The 20,721-nt window shown below is 45.8% G+C and overlaps 1 protein-coding gene across 3 annotated transcripts in view; it reads left to right on the top strand.

Moving 5' to 3' along the window:
* RFTN1 (raftlin, lipid raft linker 1) overlaps positions 1-20,721 on the top strand; it is a 227,134-nt gene that overhangs the window by 69,446 nt on the left and 136,967 nt on the right. For all 3 annotated transcript variants that reach the window (XM_061425251.1, XM_061425241.1, XM_061425259.1), the window contains one exon: positions 18,906-19,092. In XM_061425251.1, the coding sequence (XP_061281235.1) occupies positions 18,906-19,092 (187 nt within the window). The remainder of the gene's footprint in view (positions 1-18,905; positions 19,093-20,721) is intronic.

Here is a 20,721-nt window from a genome sequence, read left to right as displayed (position 1 = left end):
GTTGGATAGAGATTCAGTGGACCTGGATTTGAGCAAACTCTGGGAGATAGTGGAAGAAAGAGGAGCCTGGTATGTTACAGTCCATGGGGTCACAAAGAGTCAGATACAACTTAGCAACTGAATAAGAACAACAACCCATCATAGACAAAATCTTACTGCAAATCAGTAAGAAAAAGATAAGCTGAGCTATAGAAAACTGGGCAGCAGGATTGTTAACTGAAGAGTCAGACATATGTAATTGTACATTATATATAAAGATTCTAAGCTTACTATCAACTAGAGAAACTCAGAAGAAAACAGCGTGATCAGTTTTCAGCTATTGCATGAGCGACGTGAGGAGACAGGCATAGGCCGGACTGTGAATGGTCAGACTGATGCCTAGGGCAGTTTGGGGACTCCTATCAAATCTTGAGCCTGTAAAGATATTTGAACATGGGTGTTTGGGAACGTGTTAATAATGACACAAGGAGAGTAGAGGTGAATGAAGAAACGTTGTTCCAGAGCCACCTGTCCTGTCCCCCCCAGTACCTGGGGATGCTCAAACCAGATACGGGTCAAACTCTTTGTGGAGGTCCACCAAGGCGCCTGCCACTTCCTGGCCGTGACCTTTGCCCTGTGCCCCCGCCTTCTGCACTGTGGGCAGGAGTCCAGGGACGCGGAGAAGGTCAGCAGTGTGTTATTTGCATTTCCTCACCTGAATCAGTTCTCACTCTATAAATGTCTTTGTGGAAATTTAACTTTGCAAACTGGATTTGCTTATAAACAGTTGCTTTATTTTTGCTTGCCATACCCCGAAATGAGGCAAGTCTGGTTTCTAATGGTTATTTATAAGCACTAGGTAGCTATTCTTATTTTTCTGGTTCCCAAATTGTAGATTTCCTGGCTCTGAACGTGGTGCACACATCCAGGCTGTACTCCCCCCCACCCCCATCGTGATTACCCTGCCAAATTCATGGAAGAAATCAATGTTGCATTTCAAGGAAAGGCTTTGTTGTGCTCAGCCTTTCAAGGAAAACCCTGATCCAAGCAGTTGGCTATTGGTGGATCAGAAACAAACTCCGGAGCCTGGGAAGGGAGGCCACAGTTGTGCAGAAGCAAGGAGACGGTGCCCGTCGGTTTCTGGGAGTCTTTTGTTCTGATCGGCTGTGCCAGCTTCACTTCTGTGGTGTAGTGGAAGGAGCCGTGGTGTGTAGTCCAGGGGCCTCGCAGAGTCTTGATTCTGCTGCCAGCTGTGTCTGCAGCCCGTTGTTTAATACCATGGGGGCACGATGTTACGATCTGTAAAATGAGGGGTGGCTTGGGCGGTTAGAGAAACTGCAGAGTGTCGAGGTTAAAGGCTTTGGCTCTGAATGCCTGAGTGAATCTGAGGCCACCACTCACCAGCGGTACCACCTTGGGAAAGTTACTCAGCCTCTCCGATCCAGAGTCTTCTCATTTTTAAAGTGGAGATGGTAATACTGCATCTCTCATTAAGGAGGATTCGTGTAAAACACAGGAGACGATGTCTGGCATGAAATGTATGTTCAGAGGAAGTGGGTATCATTGTTACCATCGTTGTTAGAGGAAGTGAGTATTATTGTTACCGTCCTTGTTAGCGTTATTTCTGAAATCACTTCTGTCATTGTCTCGTCATCATCATCGTCTTTAAGGACTCTTTCAGCTAAAAAAATCCTTTGCAACTGTTCTCAGAAAAGCAGGTTAAAAGTAGTGTGAAAAGTAGAGGGAAAGGATGTCAGTGCTGCGGAAGGACAGGCCGCAGGCTGGCCAGATGGCAGCTGACTTGTCCGCAGCCTGACTTGAGCTGAGCTCCTCACTCACAGCTGTCGCTCTCCGCGGGGTATTTTCTGTTCCCTGTCTTACTGAATGGTTTGGCCACTCCCTCATTGTGACTGTTGAGACCATAATTGGTCAGTAAATCAAGAGCCTTGGCTTGTCCAGGGACTCATCTTTCACGTGTGTGTATACGCTGCTGTTGCTTAGTTGCTGCTGTGTCCGACTCTTTGGCGACGCCATGGACTGGAGCCCTCCCCTGCCCATAGGATTTTCCAGGCAGGAACACAGGAGCGGGTGGCCGCACCGTCCTCCGGGGGCTCTTCCTTCTCCTGCATTGGTAGACAGTTCTGTACCACTAGCACCACCATGAAGTTGCCCTAATTGCCCAGACCACAGTTCCCTTTGCTTTACAGACCGTTCCATGGTGTCTTCAGGGATCTGGCTGTGGACACAGAGCTAGCAGCAGAATCAGGACTGTCAAAGACGCCTGGGCTGCATACACACCACGGGTCTTTCCACCGAACCATCCAAGTGCATCCTTGGTCACTAGCCCACCCGTCTCTGCCTTCGCCAGCTTGGAGATGCCACCAGCCTTCCCCTCTGTAATTCAGTTCCAGGTTCCTGCTCTCTTTCTGCCTCCATTGTTTAGAGTTAAGACCTTGATCTGTAGTGATAACAAAGTACTAACGATACTCCCTTCTTACTGGGGTGTGGGAACTGGACATCATGAAGTTCTCATCCCACCCCAAAGGAGCCAGACAGGGAAGCCCAGGAAGGGAGCCGGCTCTGTTAAATAGGAGTGTGACCGCAGCGACGTGTTAAGTGCGTGAGACAGAATTCACGTTTGTGCAATGTAACATAAATCACCCAGAAAAATCCAATCCAGGGCACTTCCACAGACTTAACAAAACAAACTGGAGGGTCTATTGATGTTTCTGACGTGAATAATCTCAGCCGGGATGCTGGCTGGCTGGCGGCCTCCGAGGCTATTTAAAGTTTTGCAAGAGCAGTGCTGTTCTGCAGGCGAGATGCTCAGTTTGAGGATCGCTGCCTGGCGGGGTGAGACTCAGGAGGGTGTTTGGGGCTGCAGACAGGGTAGGGGCCGAAAAAGGTTGTGAACCCACTTGCTCCAGAGAGGTAAATACCTTAGGAGCTGGTGTGATGGTGTTACTAGGAATTCTCCAAGAGCGGATATTTAAGGGCTCAGGGACCAAACATCAGGTGTGAGGGCTTCCCTGACAGCTCAGTTGGTGAAGAACGCTTCTGCAATGCAGGAGACCCTGGATCGATTCCTGGGTTGGGAAGATCCGCTGGAGAAGGGATAGGCTACCCACTCCAGCATTCTGGGGCTTCCCTTGTGGCTCAGCTGGTAAAGAATCTGCCTGCAATACAGGAGACCTGGGTTCAATCCCTGAGTTGGGACGATCCCCTGGAGAAAAGGAAAGGCTGCCCACTCCAGTGTTCTGGCCTGGAGAATCCCACGGAATCGCAGAGTCGGACATGACTGAGCTACTTTCACTATCAGATGTGAAAACTGTAAGAAGTTTTGCTTTTCCCCTCCAGTTTGGAGTGGTGACAACGAGTAAGAAGAAAAGATTTAACGTACTTGAAGACAGATGACTCACTGATCCCACACTGCACATATTTCAGCAGCTTTGCCCCATTTCTGCGTGTTACAGGTTTATTTTTGGAAGAGAAGTGTCTGTACTGATGCCTGTGGCTAAAGGATGCTTAGTCAGGAGCTAAATTGGCAGCTTAATAAAAGCAGAGAAGGGATCATGTTTGTTTTTTTTTTTTTTTTACTGAAATCAGCTTAAATAATTTAAAACAAAAGGTTCTAGAACAAATCTATCCAATAGAAATATCATGTGAGCCATGGATCTAATTTAAAAATAGAGGAGGGATAATGTTTTTTGGATTGAAATGTTTAAAATAAAAAATTTAAGTAACTAAATTTAAAACAAAAGGTTCTAGAACAGACCTTGTCCGATAGAAATATAAGATGAGCCGTGAATCTATTTTAAAATTTTCTAGTAGCGACATTAAAAATAATTAAAACAGGTAAATCAATTGTAATATCATCAGCTTAACATGTGATCAGTAAAACACTCTGAAATATTTTACATTCTTCTTTTTTCCACAAAGTCTTTGAAATCGTGTGTATTTCTCACACTCCCAGCGTATCTCAGTTCACACCAGCTGCATGTCAAGTGAAAAAGGGAAGCGGTAAGGAAGGGAAGGAACGTTAGAAAAAACTTTCAGATGCATTATGAGCACTTAGATGCCTGTCAGGGCCTCACTGGCAGTCTCAAAGGCCACGCTTCCTGGTGGTCCATTTCAGTAAATATCGTTGGCTGAATCAGAGGAGTCCTTTTCCTGCCTGGTTAATATCCATCTTTCTCTTCTCGTGCAGACTGTCATTGATAGATGGCATCTTTCTGGGTGAAAACATGGTTTTTTTTTTACCATGTTTCTTCTTTGTTCTATTACTTGTTCTATATCCGTTACCCATTATTCTACTTAATCTCATTCTCAGGCTTTTCCACTCTTCCACTGAAATGCGTGAGAAGGCAGCTGGGAAGGATTTTATATGCGTGTGTAGACCCAGACAGCATCAGGGACCCCCTTTTTCAGTAGTGGGAACCAAAATGCCTCCTAAAATCAGTCTCCTGAGGCATCATTGACCGCCCCCAGCCCATGTCTTACATGGCAAAAAATGAACCAGAGATTGCTGAGGACAATTTTGCATGCAAATTGGTGAGTGGAGCCCATGTGTACGATTTTCTATTTCCATGCATCAATTTGGGAGTTTGCACATGAACGCAGTAATTGTTCATGCAAAGCTGAAAATGCAGGTGTGAAGCCTTTTTTAGAGCTTGAGAGCTGTCTGGTCCTATCCTCATTTGAGTGCTGTTGAATCTTTTGTGATGTCATACACATAATTTTATTTATTAAAATGCATTCACAATATGTGGAACTTTTGGTAAGTCTTGCAAATGGCTCATTGACTGTGTCACTGAATACGTGTCTCCGCTACAGCAGGGAGAGGGGGCCCACTGGTCTGCATCGCTGGTGTGTCTGGGAACCATGCCTTTGAAACCACGAGTGGGCTTCCTTTGAGGGTAGACGTGGTACTAAGCCTGCAGAGAATGGGATTTATTCTGTCATAAACTCTTCTTTTTTTCATGATTGAAGTACTGACATCCTATTTTTTTCAAATTTTGGTAAAGTGAATGTGAACTTGCTCGTTTGTGTCTGACTCTTTGCGACCCCATGGACTGTAGCCCGCCTGGCTCCTCAGTCCATGGGATTCTCCAGGCAAGAATACTGGAGTGGGTTGCCCTTTCCTTCTCCAGGGGATCTTCCCGACCCCTGGATTGAACCCAGGTCTCCCACGTTGCAGGCAGACACTTCACCGTCTGAGCCCCCAGGGAAGTTTGGGTAACGCACACACATAACATAAAACTTAGGCCTTTCTTGTATTTTTCAGCGTGCAGTACAGCGGCCTTAAGTACATTCAAATTGTTGGGCAACTGTCACCACCATCCATCTTCCTCCACTGAAATCCTATATCTATTAAACACCAGTTCCCCATCTTCCCTTCCCCAAACCCTGGAAAGCATCATTTACTTCCTGTCTCTATGAATCCGACTATTCCAGGAATGACTCTACAACTTTATTTGTGGAGTGACTGAATTTTAGACATTTCTGTACGGAGAGTCTGTTGTTCTGGCACCATTTGTAGGAAAGTTCACCATTAGCGTATTGATTTTTTTTTTATCTTTTGCCCTGTGGCATGTGGGATCTTAGTTCCCTAACCAGGGATCAGACGCACGTCCCCTGTACTGGAAGTGTGAAGCCTTAACCACTGGACCACCAGGGAGGTCCCTAACTGTCATAAACTCTTAAAACTGGTCTGTGTGCATGGTGAATTTTTATGCTTTTTGACAGTTTCCATAGTGTATTATTTTATATTATTATATTCTGAAATGTAAGGGGAAAAAAAACTCTCCTAAGTAAAGACTTTATTGACATATTAATGTAAAACCCTGTTATAGAGTGGAGGCCCATTATGGTAATGACTCAGGATAAAAAGAAATAGTAATACGCTCTTCTGTCCCATGTAAATGCCAAACTGAAGTGCACTTACGCCCTCGGGGCGCTGTGGGTTTTGGGAAATTTCTTTTCCCCCCATTTTATACTGCTTGCGGTTAAGATGCTTAGTCTTGGGGCCGTCTTCCGGCCACGTCTGCAAAGTGAAATTCTTGCTTTCTTCCTTTGCTTCTGTTGTCGCCTCAACCTTTGATTCTTTTCCAGTGGCGGATTTTCATGTTTGGGAATTCCTGTGAGTCAGAGCAGCTGGTTTTTCCTCCTTGCTGCTCTTGTATCTCCTGCTCCTGCCGGAGGGGGCAGAGGAAGCAGGGCTGGGGGGATGGAGGCTCGGTCCTCTCTGCTTGGGTGGCTGAGGGCAGGGTTGAGGGGCAGCCGCAGCTGGCACCGTTGGTTAGGAGAAGGTTTCCTGGAGAGGCCTGGCAGTGATGGTTATGCAGCAGTGTTAGTGTGCTTAGAACTGTTGAAATGTACGCTGAGATATGGTTACAGTGTTAAGTTTTTATGTATACTTTACCATGATGGAGAAAATAATAAACTTCCTCTGGGTCTTACCCTGGGTGATGGTTTTTGAGGACTCATCACGGGTTCTGTCATCGAGCTTGTGGTGGTTCAGTCCATCAGCCGTGTCTGACTCTTTGGGATCCCGTGAGCTGCAGCACGCCAGGTCTCCCGGAGTTTGCTCAAACTCATGTCCTCTTGGTATCATCTTGGCTAATTTACTTGGAGCCCAGACTGTGCGGCACCTCCGAGTTTATCCCCTTGAGTGGCTGCAGGTGGCCGTTTGCATTGGCCTTCCTTTGGCAGAAAAAGTTCTAGTGTGGTCATGACGTGGGTGGTGGCCGTATGGGTCAATGGAGGAATTCTTCATTTAGCGATGATTGTTAATGAGCCTTCTCCAGGCACTCGGGATTGGCCAGCTTGTTGGCGAACAAACCCAGCCTGGAATCTTGCCTGGCAGAACTTATTTATTGGGAAGGACAGAAAAAGATTAAATGAATAATTTGTATAATTAAAAGCAGTGATAAATGTTAAGCAAATGATTAATAAGTAATGATAAAAGCAGTGTCATCCAGCTCGTACGTGAGCTCCATATATAAGTTTACATTTTCCAGTAGCCACATGTAAAACAGGTAGAAACAGGTGAGATGCACTTCAATACATTTTATTTAATCCTCATATATTCCAAATATTGTCATTTCAGTGTGTTAGCAATATAAAAAAAAGAAAAAAACTTCTTAGCCTAGGTATCTTGCATTCTTATTTCCATGCTAAGTCATTGAAATCTCACGTACACTTTACACGTGTGGCACACTTAACTCAGACCAGCCACATTTTCAGCCTTGAAGCTTTTATGTGCTGATTACTTTTATACCAGGTCTTGAGACTTTTATCGTAGAAATCCATATAGGGTCTCATTTACATTCTAAATAGTTTCATTTCCATATTGTTTGTACATATTCATTAGAGGCTGGTCTTTGATGCAATCAGTTTATTGTAGTCTCAGAATCAAAAGAGAACTTCCAGGAGTGTCAGCTAGAGAGCTATCACGCTCAATTAGGAAAAAGGGCATAAAATACTGATAATCAGGTTCCCTTCTGACTCACGCTAAGCTGTTTTTGGGTCTGGTGTGAATGAGTTTGGTTAAAAGTTTGAAGACTTGGTAATCCTTCGTGTCTTCTCTATAAAGAGTACATTTACGCGTGTGAAATATTTTATTAATACTCTGGGTTCAGTTTCTAGCTGGTTGCTTTTAATATTTGAGTACCCCACTGTGAAATCTGAGCTTCACAGTGCCTGGTATTGTTTTGTTTTAATTATTTATTTATGTTAGAGTGTAGGCGATTAACGGTGTTTAGGTGAACAGCAAAGGGACTCAGCCGTCCGTACACATGTGTCCATTCTCCCGCAAACCCCCTCCCACCCAGGCTGCTCCGCGGGCTGTGGGATCCTCCCGGACCAGGGGTCGAGCCCATGTCTCCTGCACGGGGGATTCATAGCCACTGTGGACTGGCGACCCCCATCTCAGGACTCATTTGATGAGCATGGGTTGTTTCGTCAGTTATTGCTGGCTGACCTGTAGAATCCTAGGTTCGTGGAAGCTTGAGGAAGTGCTTTTAGTCCTACTGAGATTTCCCTCTTGAGTTTATCTGTGATGGAGTTAAGGTGTTAAGAATTGTGTTTTATGAAAGCAGGTTGCTGATTGCCTGGGGGCAGGGGAGAGAGGAATGCTGAATAAGCGCTTAATGGATTTGCAGTTGCCTCATTTCAGAACTAGAGACAGGTGAGGGTCCTATAACATTGTCAGTCAGTTCAGTTCAGTTCAGTCGCTCAGTCGTGTCCAACTCTCTGCGACCCCATGGATCGCAGCACGCCAGGCCTCCCTGTCCGTCACCAACTCCCGGAGTTCACCCAAACTCACGTCCATCGAATCGATGCCATCCAGCCATCTCATCCTCTGCCATCCCCTTCTCCTCCTGCCCCCAATCCGTCCCAGCATCAAGAGTCTTTTCCATTGAGTCAACTCTTCGCATGAGGTGGCCAGAGTACTGGAGTTTCAGCTTCAGCATAATTCCTTCCAAAGAACATTGTAAATGTATTTAAATGCCCCTGACTGACTCACTTTAAATGATTGACTTTATGTTAAGTGAATTTCAGTCCAATTAACAGAATATAAAAGAATACATAGTGTTTTAATGGTGTGGTCTCTTGAGTCTGGATGTGTGTGTGTTTCTTTCTGTTTTGTTTTGTTTCAGAAACATGAATTTGTTGATAAAAAGTTGACAAAAATTTGAATTTGAAGACCCTAAGATGGAAGTTTTATGCCCCAGATTTAGAAATGATACCAAAGACATGGGCTGCAAACCTTATTTTAAAGCTCAAATTCCTTTTTTTCACTTATACAGTAAAAAACCCCACATCGAGCAATGATTGACTTCTGTGTTTTGCTGAATTGGATCTACGGCAAAGCCAGGCAGATTGAGGTTATAGAAATGGTGGCCTTCAAGGGACTTAGAGGGAAAAAAAAGGATTTGGTTGAACAGTATCGTTATCAGCTTCACCTGAGCAGGCGCTGACCCCCGGGAGATGGTGTCTGTCTCTCGTGTTGGGCTCCTGGTATTGACAGATCCGTTAGTGGATATAATTAGAAAAGCAGGGTCGGACTTTGAGTAATCAGGCTAAAGCAGAAACGATTGCTGGGCACGAACATGGGGGCTGTTGCAGCTGGGCATAGCTGGCCTGCTGCAGGGACGTGGGTGAGATGTGAGGTCACTGGTCGTCGTGCATGAGCTTTCTTTCTGGTGTGGAAGCTGGTGTGTTTGTGTGCACTAAGTTGCTTCAGTCTGGTCCGACTCTGCGACCCATGGACTGTAGCCTGCCAGGCTCCTCTGTCCATGGGATTCTCCAGGCCAGAACACTGGAATGGGTGGCCGTCCTCCTCCAGGGGATCTTTCCTTCCCCATAAGGAAATTTGAAGCAGCAGCAACATCACTTTGGCTCCTCTGCAGATGTCTGAAAGGCCTCATTTCCAGGGAGTCAACGGGGCTGCAGAATGTTTTTGTTAAACAAACATAGTCATAGCAAAAGCAATCTACTTTATCCCAGGAGTGTTAAGAAATATGTGGTTTTGTGGATTATGCTTTTCCCCCTGTTTCATTCCTTTCTTTAAAAAAAAAAATAAAACCTCCAGGAATAATGGTTTATTTATTCATACGGAATTATTTTCTAAACACTGAAGAGCAAAACACTTATTTCAAAAGACCTTTGGACTCTCGTGTTACCCGAAATACCTTTCCAGCAGTGCTTTCTGCGTGTTGATTTTTTTAAAAAAGCCTGTTATTGGTAATTGAATGAGGACAAAGCAAAGATTTCCAAGGGATTTGAAATGTAGTTATGTGGTCCTAACCTCTTTGTTCATATCTCCATCAGTATAGAAAAGGGAGGAACTGGGGATTAACATATACACACTACTACATATAAAATAGCTTACCAACAAGGACCTCCTATATAGCACAGGGAAGTATACTCAATACTTTGTAATAACCTATAAGAGAAAAGTGAAGTTGCTCAGTCGTGTCCGACTCTTTGCGACCCCATGGACTGTAGCCTGCCAGGCTCCTCCATCCATGGGATTTTCCAGGCAAGAGTACTTAAATGTAAGAGGAAAGAATATGAAAAAGAATGTGTGTGTGTGTGTGTGTGTGTGTGTGGGTATGTATATATCGGCATTGCCTTGCTGTACAGCCAACACTAACACGACATTGTAGATCAGCTAACTCTGATCTTCAAAAGTGTGACATACACACACGATGGACTATTATGCAGCCTTCAAAAAGAAAGCAGTCCTGATACATGCTGCAGCATGGGTGAACTTTGACGAAACTGTGCTAAACAAGATAAGTCAATCACAAAAGGACAACTGTCATATGATTTCACTGTACTAGGCACCTGCAGTAGTCAGGTAAGCAAGAGACAGGAAGCAAGCAGAGGCCTGCTTCCAGTGCCTGTGGGTGTAACCTTGCAGACGTGGATGCGTTGCGATGACGGGAGAGGGCACCGAGGAAGCACGTCAGCGCCCGACTGGTGGTCACCCCTCGGCAGTGTCACCGTCTGGGATGAGAAGGAGGCGGGGGGCGTCTGTCCTCCCACACTTATGGAATGCCCCAGCCAGACTCTGCAGCCCACCGGGTGAGTCGTGTCTTGACTGTGTGACCCCATGGCCTGTAGCTCACCAGGCTCCTCTATCCATGGGATTCTCCAGGCAGGAATACTGGAGTGAGCAGCCATCTCCCTCTCCAGGAGATCTTCCCAACCCAGGAATTGAACCTGGGTCTCCTGCATTGTAGGAGCCACCAGGGAGCCCATGTGGGGTTGAAATGAAGTGGGACTGACTTGGCAAAGCTGAGGATTAGGAGAGTTTCTACGAGGGTCAAGAACTGTGAGTTTTGGGGGGTAAGAACTAGAAGTTCTGGCACCACTGGGCCCCCCGAGCCCCTCAGTAATAATCTGACTGGGAGGAGAGGGTGCCGCTCTCCTGGTGAGGTGGGGCTTCCACCGCCTTGTCCGTCCCTGGCTCTCTGTCTTGCTTACCCTATCCATCGGACCCTGGGGCCTCAGATCCTGGCCTTGCGGTCTGTCCCAGGCCCAGTACAGGTCACGGGATGAGACCCAGCCTCTGCTCGGGCTGGAGAACTGGGGCTTTGCACGGCGGCGGGACGAGTACCCACTTGGGATGGAGGCGGCTCCCAGAGCATGGGACCCCGGCTTGCATTCCGAACACTGTTGGTGAAGTCTGTGAGACAGGACAGTTGAGAAAGTGGAGAGGAAAGTGTGACCTTCGAGTGGGTGCCGAGCCCTAGCCTGGAGAGTCACGCTGGCCAAGACAGTCCAATCGGGCTCTCTCCTTCAGCAGTGTGGTTTTTGAATAAGTGCGTCTGTGTATGTTGGGCTGTGCTGAGTCTCCGTGGCTGTGCGTGGTCCTCCTCCAGGGGTGGCGAGCAGGGCTCCTCTGGAGTTGTGATGCGTGGCTTCTGGTTGCGTGACTCGGTGTGTTGCAGAGCCGGCTCTGGGGTGCTTGGGTTTCAGTGGTCGTAGCTCCCAGGCTGGAGGGCGCAGGCTCGGTAGTTGGGGCATGCGGGCCTAGTTGCTCTGAGGCGTGGGGGATCTTCCCAGAGCAGGGATGGAACCCGTGTCCCCTGCATGGGCCCATGGACCCTTAGCCAGCAGCCAGTGGGGAAGCCCTTCAGCCGGGGAGTCTCGCCCGGCCACGCCAGCGACAGGTTCTTTCCCCCGCCTTTCCGTCTCTCCACCAGCCTGCCTGCCGTGTGATTGTTGCTTCTTTTGACTCTGGTTGGGAGGACCCTTTCAGTTCACGCTGGAAATATTTATTCTATTCTCCAATGTCCCTTTCTAGTTAGAAACTTATACCTTAGTCTCCAGATCGAAATATTAACATCGTCGCATTTGAAAGTTGGATGCTCCTTTGGAATGGCCTGTCAGGGGTCTTCGCTTTCAAAAGAAGGGACCCAAGAGACAGGGTGGGAATTACATGAATCACCCAAGGTTATGTAATTTGTAGACAAAATCAGGCAAATATTACAAAACAAAAATAGTGGAGAGGTTATTCTGATGGGAGGGGTGGGGAAAATAGACCAAGAGGCCACTTTTGGTATGTTCCAAACACATAAGTCATTCTTTCGTTTGTTTTCCCAGTAATAATATTGGGGAATTGGTCACTTTACAAGAACAGGGCTCTTTTTTTTTAAGGTTAAGGTTCAAAAAGAAACATGGAATTAAGGCCTTTAATCATATTTACAATAGGGGCCTTTTTTTTTTAATTGCCATAAGATGGTTGAGATTCATTTTTATTTGTTTTTTTAACCATGAAGATCAACTTACTTTGACAGCACACATACCAAAAATTAAAGCCATAAAATCCCTTGAGTTTTGACAGGAAATGCATCTTTAGATTTGGAGATAAAAATTTTAAAGATGTTATGTTTTATTCAGGAAGCATTTAGCCGTAACGTGGTTGATTGACTAATATTTTTAGTGCCCTGACTGGCGGGGTGGAGGTGAAGGGGTGCGGGGGGTTGGGGAGGTTCAGGGCTGATCCGTCCTCGGCGTCTGCGGCCAGCCAGGCCCCGGGGCCAGCTCTCGGTCCTCAGCGTCTGCGGCCAGCCAGGCCCAGGGGCCAGCTCTCGGTCCTCAGCGTCTGCGGCCAGCCAGGCCCAGGCCCCAGCTCTCGGTCCTCAGCATCTGCGGCCAGCCAGGCCCAGGCCCCAGCTCTCGGTCCTCAGCGTCTGTGGCCAGCCGGGCCCCGGCTCTCGGTCCTCAGCGTCTGCGGCCAGCCAGGCCCCGGCTCTCGGTCCTCAGCGTCTGCGGCCAGCCGGGCCCCGGCTCTCGGTCCACCATTCCCCGCACCACCAGGCTCGGCCGTTTGGAGCCTCATCGATTACACATGCGTCATCCCGTGTGATTCCTACATCAACTCTGTGATGGAAGTAATCTCCATTTTATGTGCAGAAACTGACCATTCACATGTCTGGGGTTGAGGCCAGTCAGGAGCGTAGCTGATCCTAGAATCCCAAGGCTTCTAAATGCATTGACTAAAAAAAAAAAAAAAAAAAAAAAAAAATGCATTGACTGCTTTTATTTTATTGTTTTAATTATAGGATGATGTGTAAGAGGAAACACATACAAATGATCAAAATTTTGGTACAGGCTTATTTTATCATTGCAGAAAGAGTCTAAGATACTTGAAACATTTATCAAATACCAACCTGTAGAGACTTACTTGAAGGTCTCATCTTTGATGACTCACAGATGCTCTTTATGTACAGTTTCATCAAAGAGGAGGGTGGTCTCCATGCTGTATGGTATTTTTAGGTTTGATGGATATTATAAAATTACCCTCCAGAAAGGTGGCTCAGAAGGTAAAGAATCTGCCTGCAATGTAGGAGACCCTGGTTCGATTCCTGGGTTGGGAAGATCCCTTTGGAGGAGGGAATGGCAACCCACTCCAGTGTTCTTGCCTGGAGGATCCCATGGACGGAGGAGCCTGGCGGGCTACTGTGCATGGGGTCGCAGAGAGTCCAACATGACTTCTTCCAAGGTGCTGCCCTCCAGGAAGGCTTACTCCTGCCAAAAGTCCATTCAGGTTTTTAAATGAAACGCCCAGTGTCTGTGCCACACACACACTTCAGTTGCTTCGTCATCTGACAGCGGGGGAGACCCGCCCCTGGTTCCCTTTACACAGGCCCACTCCCGTTGTTTGCAGGGCCCCAGACAAGAGTGCAAGAGATGCTGGACTGGGCTGGCACTCGGGTGAGGCAAGCAAGGCAACATGTTTTAAAAAGAGGAGATCCGGAGCAGTACCGTGTCGAGCTGTACTGGAGCTTGAGGCAAAAGGAAAATCGATAACACTGATCCTATCTTTATTAACATTTCTGATAGTGCGTTCATTGTGGGCTTCGGGTGTTCATTTTCACTTTCAGCATATTGCATTCAACATTGATTTGTCCTGGTTGCTGCGTTTTGGTGACCCTTGAATTTTGCACCTGCAGCAGTGTCTCCTCACCTGCTCTCTGCTAGTTTCTATGCTGCCCTGTGCCTGGGGTGCCCGGGGATTGGGGAGGGGGTCTGTGCAGGGCCCACGGTGGGCCTGGGGCTTCCAGGGCAGGGACCGCCAGGGTCTCGGCTGTGTGGGGTTGGAGCGTGGGTCAAGGTGGGTGTGTGCCCTTAGATCCAAAGGTCCCCTGCCCAGTGGAGGAAGACCAAAGGAAACTATCTAGAAAATTACTCCTGTTGTTCAGTAACTGAGTCGTGTCTGACTCTTTGCAACCCCATGGACTGCAGCACACCAGGCTCCTCTGTCCTACACTATCTCCTGGAGTTTGCTCAAATTCACGTCCGCTGAGTCGGTGATGCCTTCCAACCATCTCATCCTCTGCTGCCCCCTTCTCCTTTTGCCTTCAGTCTTTCCCAGCGTCAGTGTCTTTTCCAGTGAGTCAACTCTTCGCATCAGGTGGGCAAAGTATTGGACTTAGGCTTTAATCTCCTGGAGGGGTTGTGAATACATGGGAAAAAAAGTGAAAGTGTTAGTCACTCAGTGAGCCCAGCTCTTTGCAACCCCTGAGTCACTGAGTTAGGGACTCAGTCGTATCCAGCTCTTTGCAACCCCATGGACTGTAGCCCACCAGGCTTCTGTGTCCATGAATTTTCCAAGCAAAAATACTGGAGTGGGTAGCCATCCCCTTCTCCAGGAGATCTTCCCAACCCAGGGATGGAAGCCAGGCCTCCTGCATTGCAGGAGGATTCCTCACCATCTGAGCCACCAGGGAAGATGTATATGGCTCCAGTTCTGATGCAGTAGGTCTGGGGTGGTGCCCGAGAGTCTCCGTTTGTAGTGACTCTGCTGGTGCCCAGAGGGGCAGGCGTAGAGGAACCCTGCTCCGAAGCCAGGGTCCAGGGCAGCAGCACCCCTGGCCTGCTGCGTTTCTGTGCCTGGGAGTACGCTCTTTCCAGACTTACCTTCAAGTTTTGTTTTGTTCTGTTTTTTTTATAAATCTGACACCTTATCTAGAACTACTCTTAAAGGGAAACATTGCATGCTTTCCAGCTTTCTCCATCAGCCTTATCTTTGTCGGTGTTATCATGGCAATTTCTCCAGGATGCTGGTCATTTGCTTTAGAATAAAACACTGCTATAGATTTTCTTTTCCTATAAATTTTGTGTGTGATGTGTGGAATGAGAGTTATAGTGTCTGACTTTAAGTACATTCTTAAGTACCCTTAGATTGCATCTTTAGCTTGTTTTTAAAGTAACACATTATTTTTTTAAATACATAAAATTTTTAAATATTTTTATTTATAAAGAAAAAAATTAAAATGTCTCCTAAGCTCCACCCAAACGATTACTGTTGACGGTAATAGTGTTGAAAGTACATAATAAAGTAAAATCTACCTTTCCACCCTCCGCTCCCTTCTCCAGTCTCTCCAATATCGATGTTTTTGTGATTTCTTCCAGAAAAGAGAATTTCGCTCATGTCTCTCTCTTCTTCCATTTTCTTTATATGTTAGTATCCTGTGATGAGTACTGCTAGACCCCCTGACTCTTAACTTAGTCGTAGGTCTCGGACACGTTTTCATTAGCGTGTAATCCTCTTAACCGTTCATAGGATTCATCACTGGGGTGTCCCAGTGTTGAGCTTGCCCTACAGTGAGGAGCCCTTCGCCTCTTGGTGTTGGCAGTAATCCCATGGTGAGCATCTTTGCGCATGTATCTTGAGACACATCTGTGTGTCCAGCGTAGGCATAATACCCAGTGGTGAGGCTGTTGGATGCAGGGTGAATGCACTTTTAAGACTGAAGGCAAACACCACACGACCCTCCGCAAAGGTTCTCCCCTGTCAGCCACGACGAGCGAGACTGTTGCCCCAACGTTCTTGCCCACGATGAGTATCATAGAAGTAAAAGGAGAAAAGAATCTATTCAAATAGCAATAAAATATAAAATAACTAGGAAGAGACTTCATAAGTGTGCAGTAGCTACGTGAAAAAAATTATAATATGCATCTGAGGGACCCCGAAAAGTCTTGAATAAATGAAAGTCATGCCATGTTCTTGGGTGGAAACTTGTGGCACGATGAAAATATCCATTCTCGGGGTGTTGACATTCTTAAGTTTCTCTAAAGTATTGTTTGGCTTCAATTTCCAATTCCTATGGATTAAAAAGAAAATCAGATAGTCTGAGGGGAGAGTGATAAGTTAGGAATTGGAGACTAATATATCAAACTACTATCAACAGGGACCTACTGTGCAGTACAGGGAACCATATTCAGGATCTTGTAATAACCTATAATGAAACGGAATTTGAAAAAGAATAGATATATTGAGATATGTATAACTGAATCACTTTTCTGTACACCTGAAACTAACACAATATTGTAAATTAACTATATTTCAATTAAAAATGAGTAAAAAGAAGAAAATCCATTCTCAGCTATAATGTGAACATGATCTGATAAAAATAGCAACAAGATTTTTTTGAGGGGTAATTTAATGAACTTATTTTAAAGACCACTCAGAAAAACAAATAAACAGAAAGATTCAGAAGATAGGAAGATAGGAAGATTCAGAAAATAGCATGACCAGATTTTAAAACATAATATAAACACTTTAAAACCTGTATAATATTTATATGCATAACATGAGTTTTGCCATGAAGAATTTTTTTTAAATAAGTTGAATCTGTCAATCTTGCCTTCAGTAGCTTCTAAGTTTAGATCATAGAACAAACCTGTGTTATAAAACAATTCTCTGCTGAATTCCTATAGCAATATTTCATTTTTTACACGTGAATCTTGGTTCCATTGGGAATTTATGAAATGTGAATTCAACACTTCCCATCCACCCCCAGTTTGTCCACTTTTTCTCACTGATTTGAGATGTGGTCTTTATCATGTATTATATTCCTAAGTATATTTAAGTTTATACCTGTGATCCATTAGATTAGACCTATAGATCCATAGATTCTAATGCGGGTTTGTGCTATAATCTAGACTTAGAAGTTACTGAAGGTGAGATTGACAAGTTCAACTTCATTTAAAAAACATTTTTCATGGAAAACTCATGTTATGCAAAGTCAAAAGACAAACGAATTGAGAGGTATTTGCATTATCACAAATAAGAACTGGATTTCCTAATATATGAAGAATTACAAACCAACAGATCAATAACCCAGTTGACAACTAGGCAAAAATTATGAATTAACAGAAAAGACAACATAAGTAGCATTTAAACGTGAAATGTTTAATATGAAAAAAGTACAAATTACATAACAAGAGAACTATGAATTACCACCTCCTAGGAATCATCTTTTCACTGTGACAGTAGCCAGGGCGTGGGGAAAGAAATGGGCCTCCCAGGTGGCACCAGTGGTCAGGGACCCACCTGCCGAAGCAGGAGACGCAGGAGACGTGGGTCTGCTCCCTGGGTGGGGAAGATCCCCTGGAGGAGGGCGTGGCAACCCACTCTAGTGTTCTTGCCTGGAGAATCCCATGGACAGAGGAGCCTGGCGGGTTACAGCCCTTGGGGTCACAAAGAGTCAGACACGACTGAGTGACTGAGCACAGTTGATAAAAATGGATATAAAATTGGGTTATAAACATTATTCTACCATTTGTGTAAAAAAATGAGAAATGTAAACTTATTTACTTGTGTACAAATTTAGCAATTGTTAACATGTGTACAAAAAAATGGATAGTATTGATTGCCTATAGGGAAAAAGACTAAGACGTGGGGGATGGGGCAGGAATGTACACTTTTCACTCGAATCTGTTAACTTGTGAATGTTGTCTGCCCTTCTCCAAAAGATTTTAAAATCATTCAGTAGGCGAAAAACGTTTATTTATTGTGATATGCAGAACTCTAATCGAGTTAATTTGAGTGTCCTTTCAAATAGTGATTACCTTTTTATGCTTTTTAGACAGTTACCTGTTCATCTATTTTGCCCATTTTTCTTTTCTTTCTTTTTTTTATTGTTTGTTTTGCACACTAAGGAAATAACCTCTTTGTCCTAAGTGGCTTATCAGTGTTGGTCCAGTTTGTCTTGGACTTTGTTTTGCTGCTGCTTTTTGCTGCACAGCAGTTTAGATTTGTGTGCAGCTGTCATCGTCTCCTGATCCTCCTCCTCCTTCTTTTCCTTCCCTCTTATCTTTTGAGGGGGTGGAAGTGATTTTTCCAGTATGATCTCTGGGAAGTTTGGCCCTAGATTCAGTTCAGTTCAGTTCAGCCTCTCAGTCGTGTCTGACTCTTTGCGACCCCGTGGACTGCAGCATGCCAGGCCTCCCTGTCCATCACCAAGTCCATCCTGGAGTTTACTCACACTCATGTCCGTTGAGTCGGTGATGCCATCCAGCCATCTCATCCTCTGTCGTCCCCTTCTCCTCCTGCCCTCAATCTTTCCCAGTAAGTCAGCTCTTCGCATCAGGTGGCCAAAGTATTGGAGTTTCAGCTTCAGCATCAGTCCTTCCAATGAATATTCAGGACTGATCTCCTTTAGGATGGACTGGTTGGATTTCCTTGCAGTCCAAGGGACTCTCAAGAGTCTTCTCCAACGCCACAGTTCAAAAGCATCAATTCTTCGGCGCTCAGCTTTCTTTGTAGTCCAACTCTCACATCCATATGTGACTACTAGAAAAACCATAGCTTTGACTAGATGGACCTTTGTTGGCAAAGAAATGTCTCTGCTTTTTATTATGCTGTCTAGGTTGGTCATAGCTTTTCCTCCAAGGAGTAAGGCTCTAGATTGAGACCATCTGCTCGTCAGTGCCTATGGATGAGTTGGAAATTAACCAGTTGTTTGTAGGTTTCCCTGAAGACAGTAGTTGAGAAGGGGACAGGCTCTTGAGTGGGAGGTGACCTGGAGGTTTTCTCCTGCGCCGAGTGGCGCGGGTCGTGGGCAGGGCGTGGTGGCCGGGTCGGTGGGTCTCTGATGCGCCTCCCCTTCTCTCTCTCCCAGCTGAGCTCCCGCGGGCCTCAGCCGTGAGGCTGGCCTCCCTCCGTGACCTGCCTGCCCAGCTGCTGGAGCTGTACCAGCAGGGCTTCTCACTGGCGGCCCTGCACCCCTTCGTGCAGCCGACCCCCGAGCGGGAGAAGACGCCCCTTGAGCACATCTTCAGGGCCATCTTGATCAAGAAGAACGACAGGTAAGGCCCCTGAGGGCGGGTGCTCAAGCATCACCAGGTGTTTGGGTGTGTGTTGGATGGAGGAGGGGCGGGGGAAGGGGCCTACGGTATAATGCCCCTGCGGGGGGCGCGTGTGTTTGGGCGGCTGCCCTGGGGGCTCAGGCAGTAAAGAATCTGCCTGCAGTGCAGGAGACCCAGGTTCAGTGCCTGGATTAGGAGGATCCCCTGGAGGAGGGCATGGCAACCCACTCCAGTACTCTTGCCTGGAGAATCCCATGGACAGAGGAGTCTGGCGGGCTAGAGTCCGTGGGGTCGCAGAGAGTCAGACACGACTGAGCGGCTGAGCACCACGCATGTGTGTTGGGAGTTTACATCTGTTTCCAGTGCCTCTGCCCTCTGACGGGTTGAGACCAAACATCAGACAACTGAAGAGTTTCATAGTGTCCCGCAGCTGTCCACACCAGGCGACAGAAGTAGGGAATTCACTTCGCAGCCTTTTCTTCTTTTAATTTACTGGATTACACTCAGCTAGAAAAGTGTCTCCTTGAGGACTTGCACTCCCAAAAAGAAATAGCTAGTAAAACTATAATACTCTTAATCTGAAAAGCGTGGCTTGGAGAACACACTAATTTTGGTTAAAGGCTGTATGCAAATTTTATGTCTTCCCCCAAACTCTAAAAATACTTGAACATTCTGTCAGTACATTCTATCAGTCCCTTGGGAGGAAATACAAAATTCACTTGAATTAAATGCTCTGATTGATTTGGTCTTGATTTGGATTTTCAAGGCTTGGATGATGTTTTTCAATATGGCTTGTCTAGTAATGCTTACTCTTACGTTTTTATTGGGTCTAATTAGGAAAAGGAGAGGTGGAGATTGGTTTTTCAAAAGGAGCTTTGTGAATTTTAAATGCTTTTAAAAAAAACAATGAGGGGCATGGAGGGATAAGTTAGGAGTTTGGGACTGACACATACGTACTTCTGTATATAAAATGTGGCTTCCTGCGTCGCTCTAACAGTAAAGAATCTGCCTGCAATGCAGGAGCCTGGGTTTGATCCCTTGATCGGGCATGGCAACCTGCTCCAGACTTCATGGAGAATTCGATGGACAGAGGAGCCTGGTGGGCTACAGTCCATGGGGTCACAAAGAGTCAGCCACGACTGAGCGACTAGCACTTTAACTTTCATATATAAAATCGACAACCAACAAGGACCTACTGTATAGCACAGGGAGCTCTACTCAAGGTTTTATAATAACTTATAAAGGAAGAAATTGGAAAAAGAATATACAAAGAATTTAGATATACATGTATATATATGTAAAACGTTGGTGTACGCTTGAAACCAACACAGCATTGTAAATCAACTATACTTCAATTTAAAATGAGTAAGTCAAAACAATGAAGATGGGCTACAAAGCACATTATATTTCTGCTGCTTTCATGAAAGCAAAAATTGAAAGCTTGGCAAAGGAAATCGGATCTGTCTTTTGGCCAGTTATCAGGGAGGAATGACAACTTGTGCTGTATTTTATGGAGCATTTTGTGTGGTATTTCATACAGCAAGTAGGACAGCTGTCCGTCTTTCTCTCTTGCTTTGCCTGCTGGACAGACGTTTGGCGGGTGATCTCACGAGGGCCAGCTGGGGGACC

The sequence above is a fragment of the Bos javanicus genome, chromosome 1 (assembly GCF_032452875.1).
Source record: "Bos javanicus breed banteng chromosome 1, ARS-OSU_banteng_1.0, whole genome shotgun sequence".
Taxonomy (NCBI): domain Eukaryota; kingdom Metazoa; phylum Chordata; class Mammalia; order Artiodactyla; family Bovidae; genus Bos; species Bos javanicus.
This window is presented reverse-complemented; position numbering and strand designations above follow the sequence as displayed.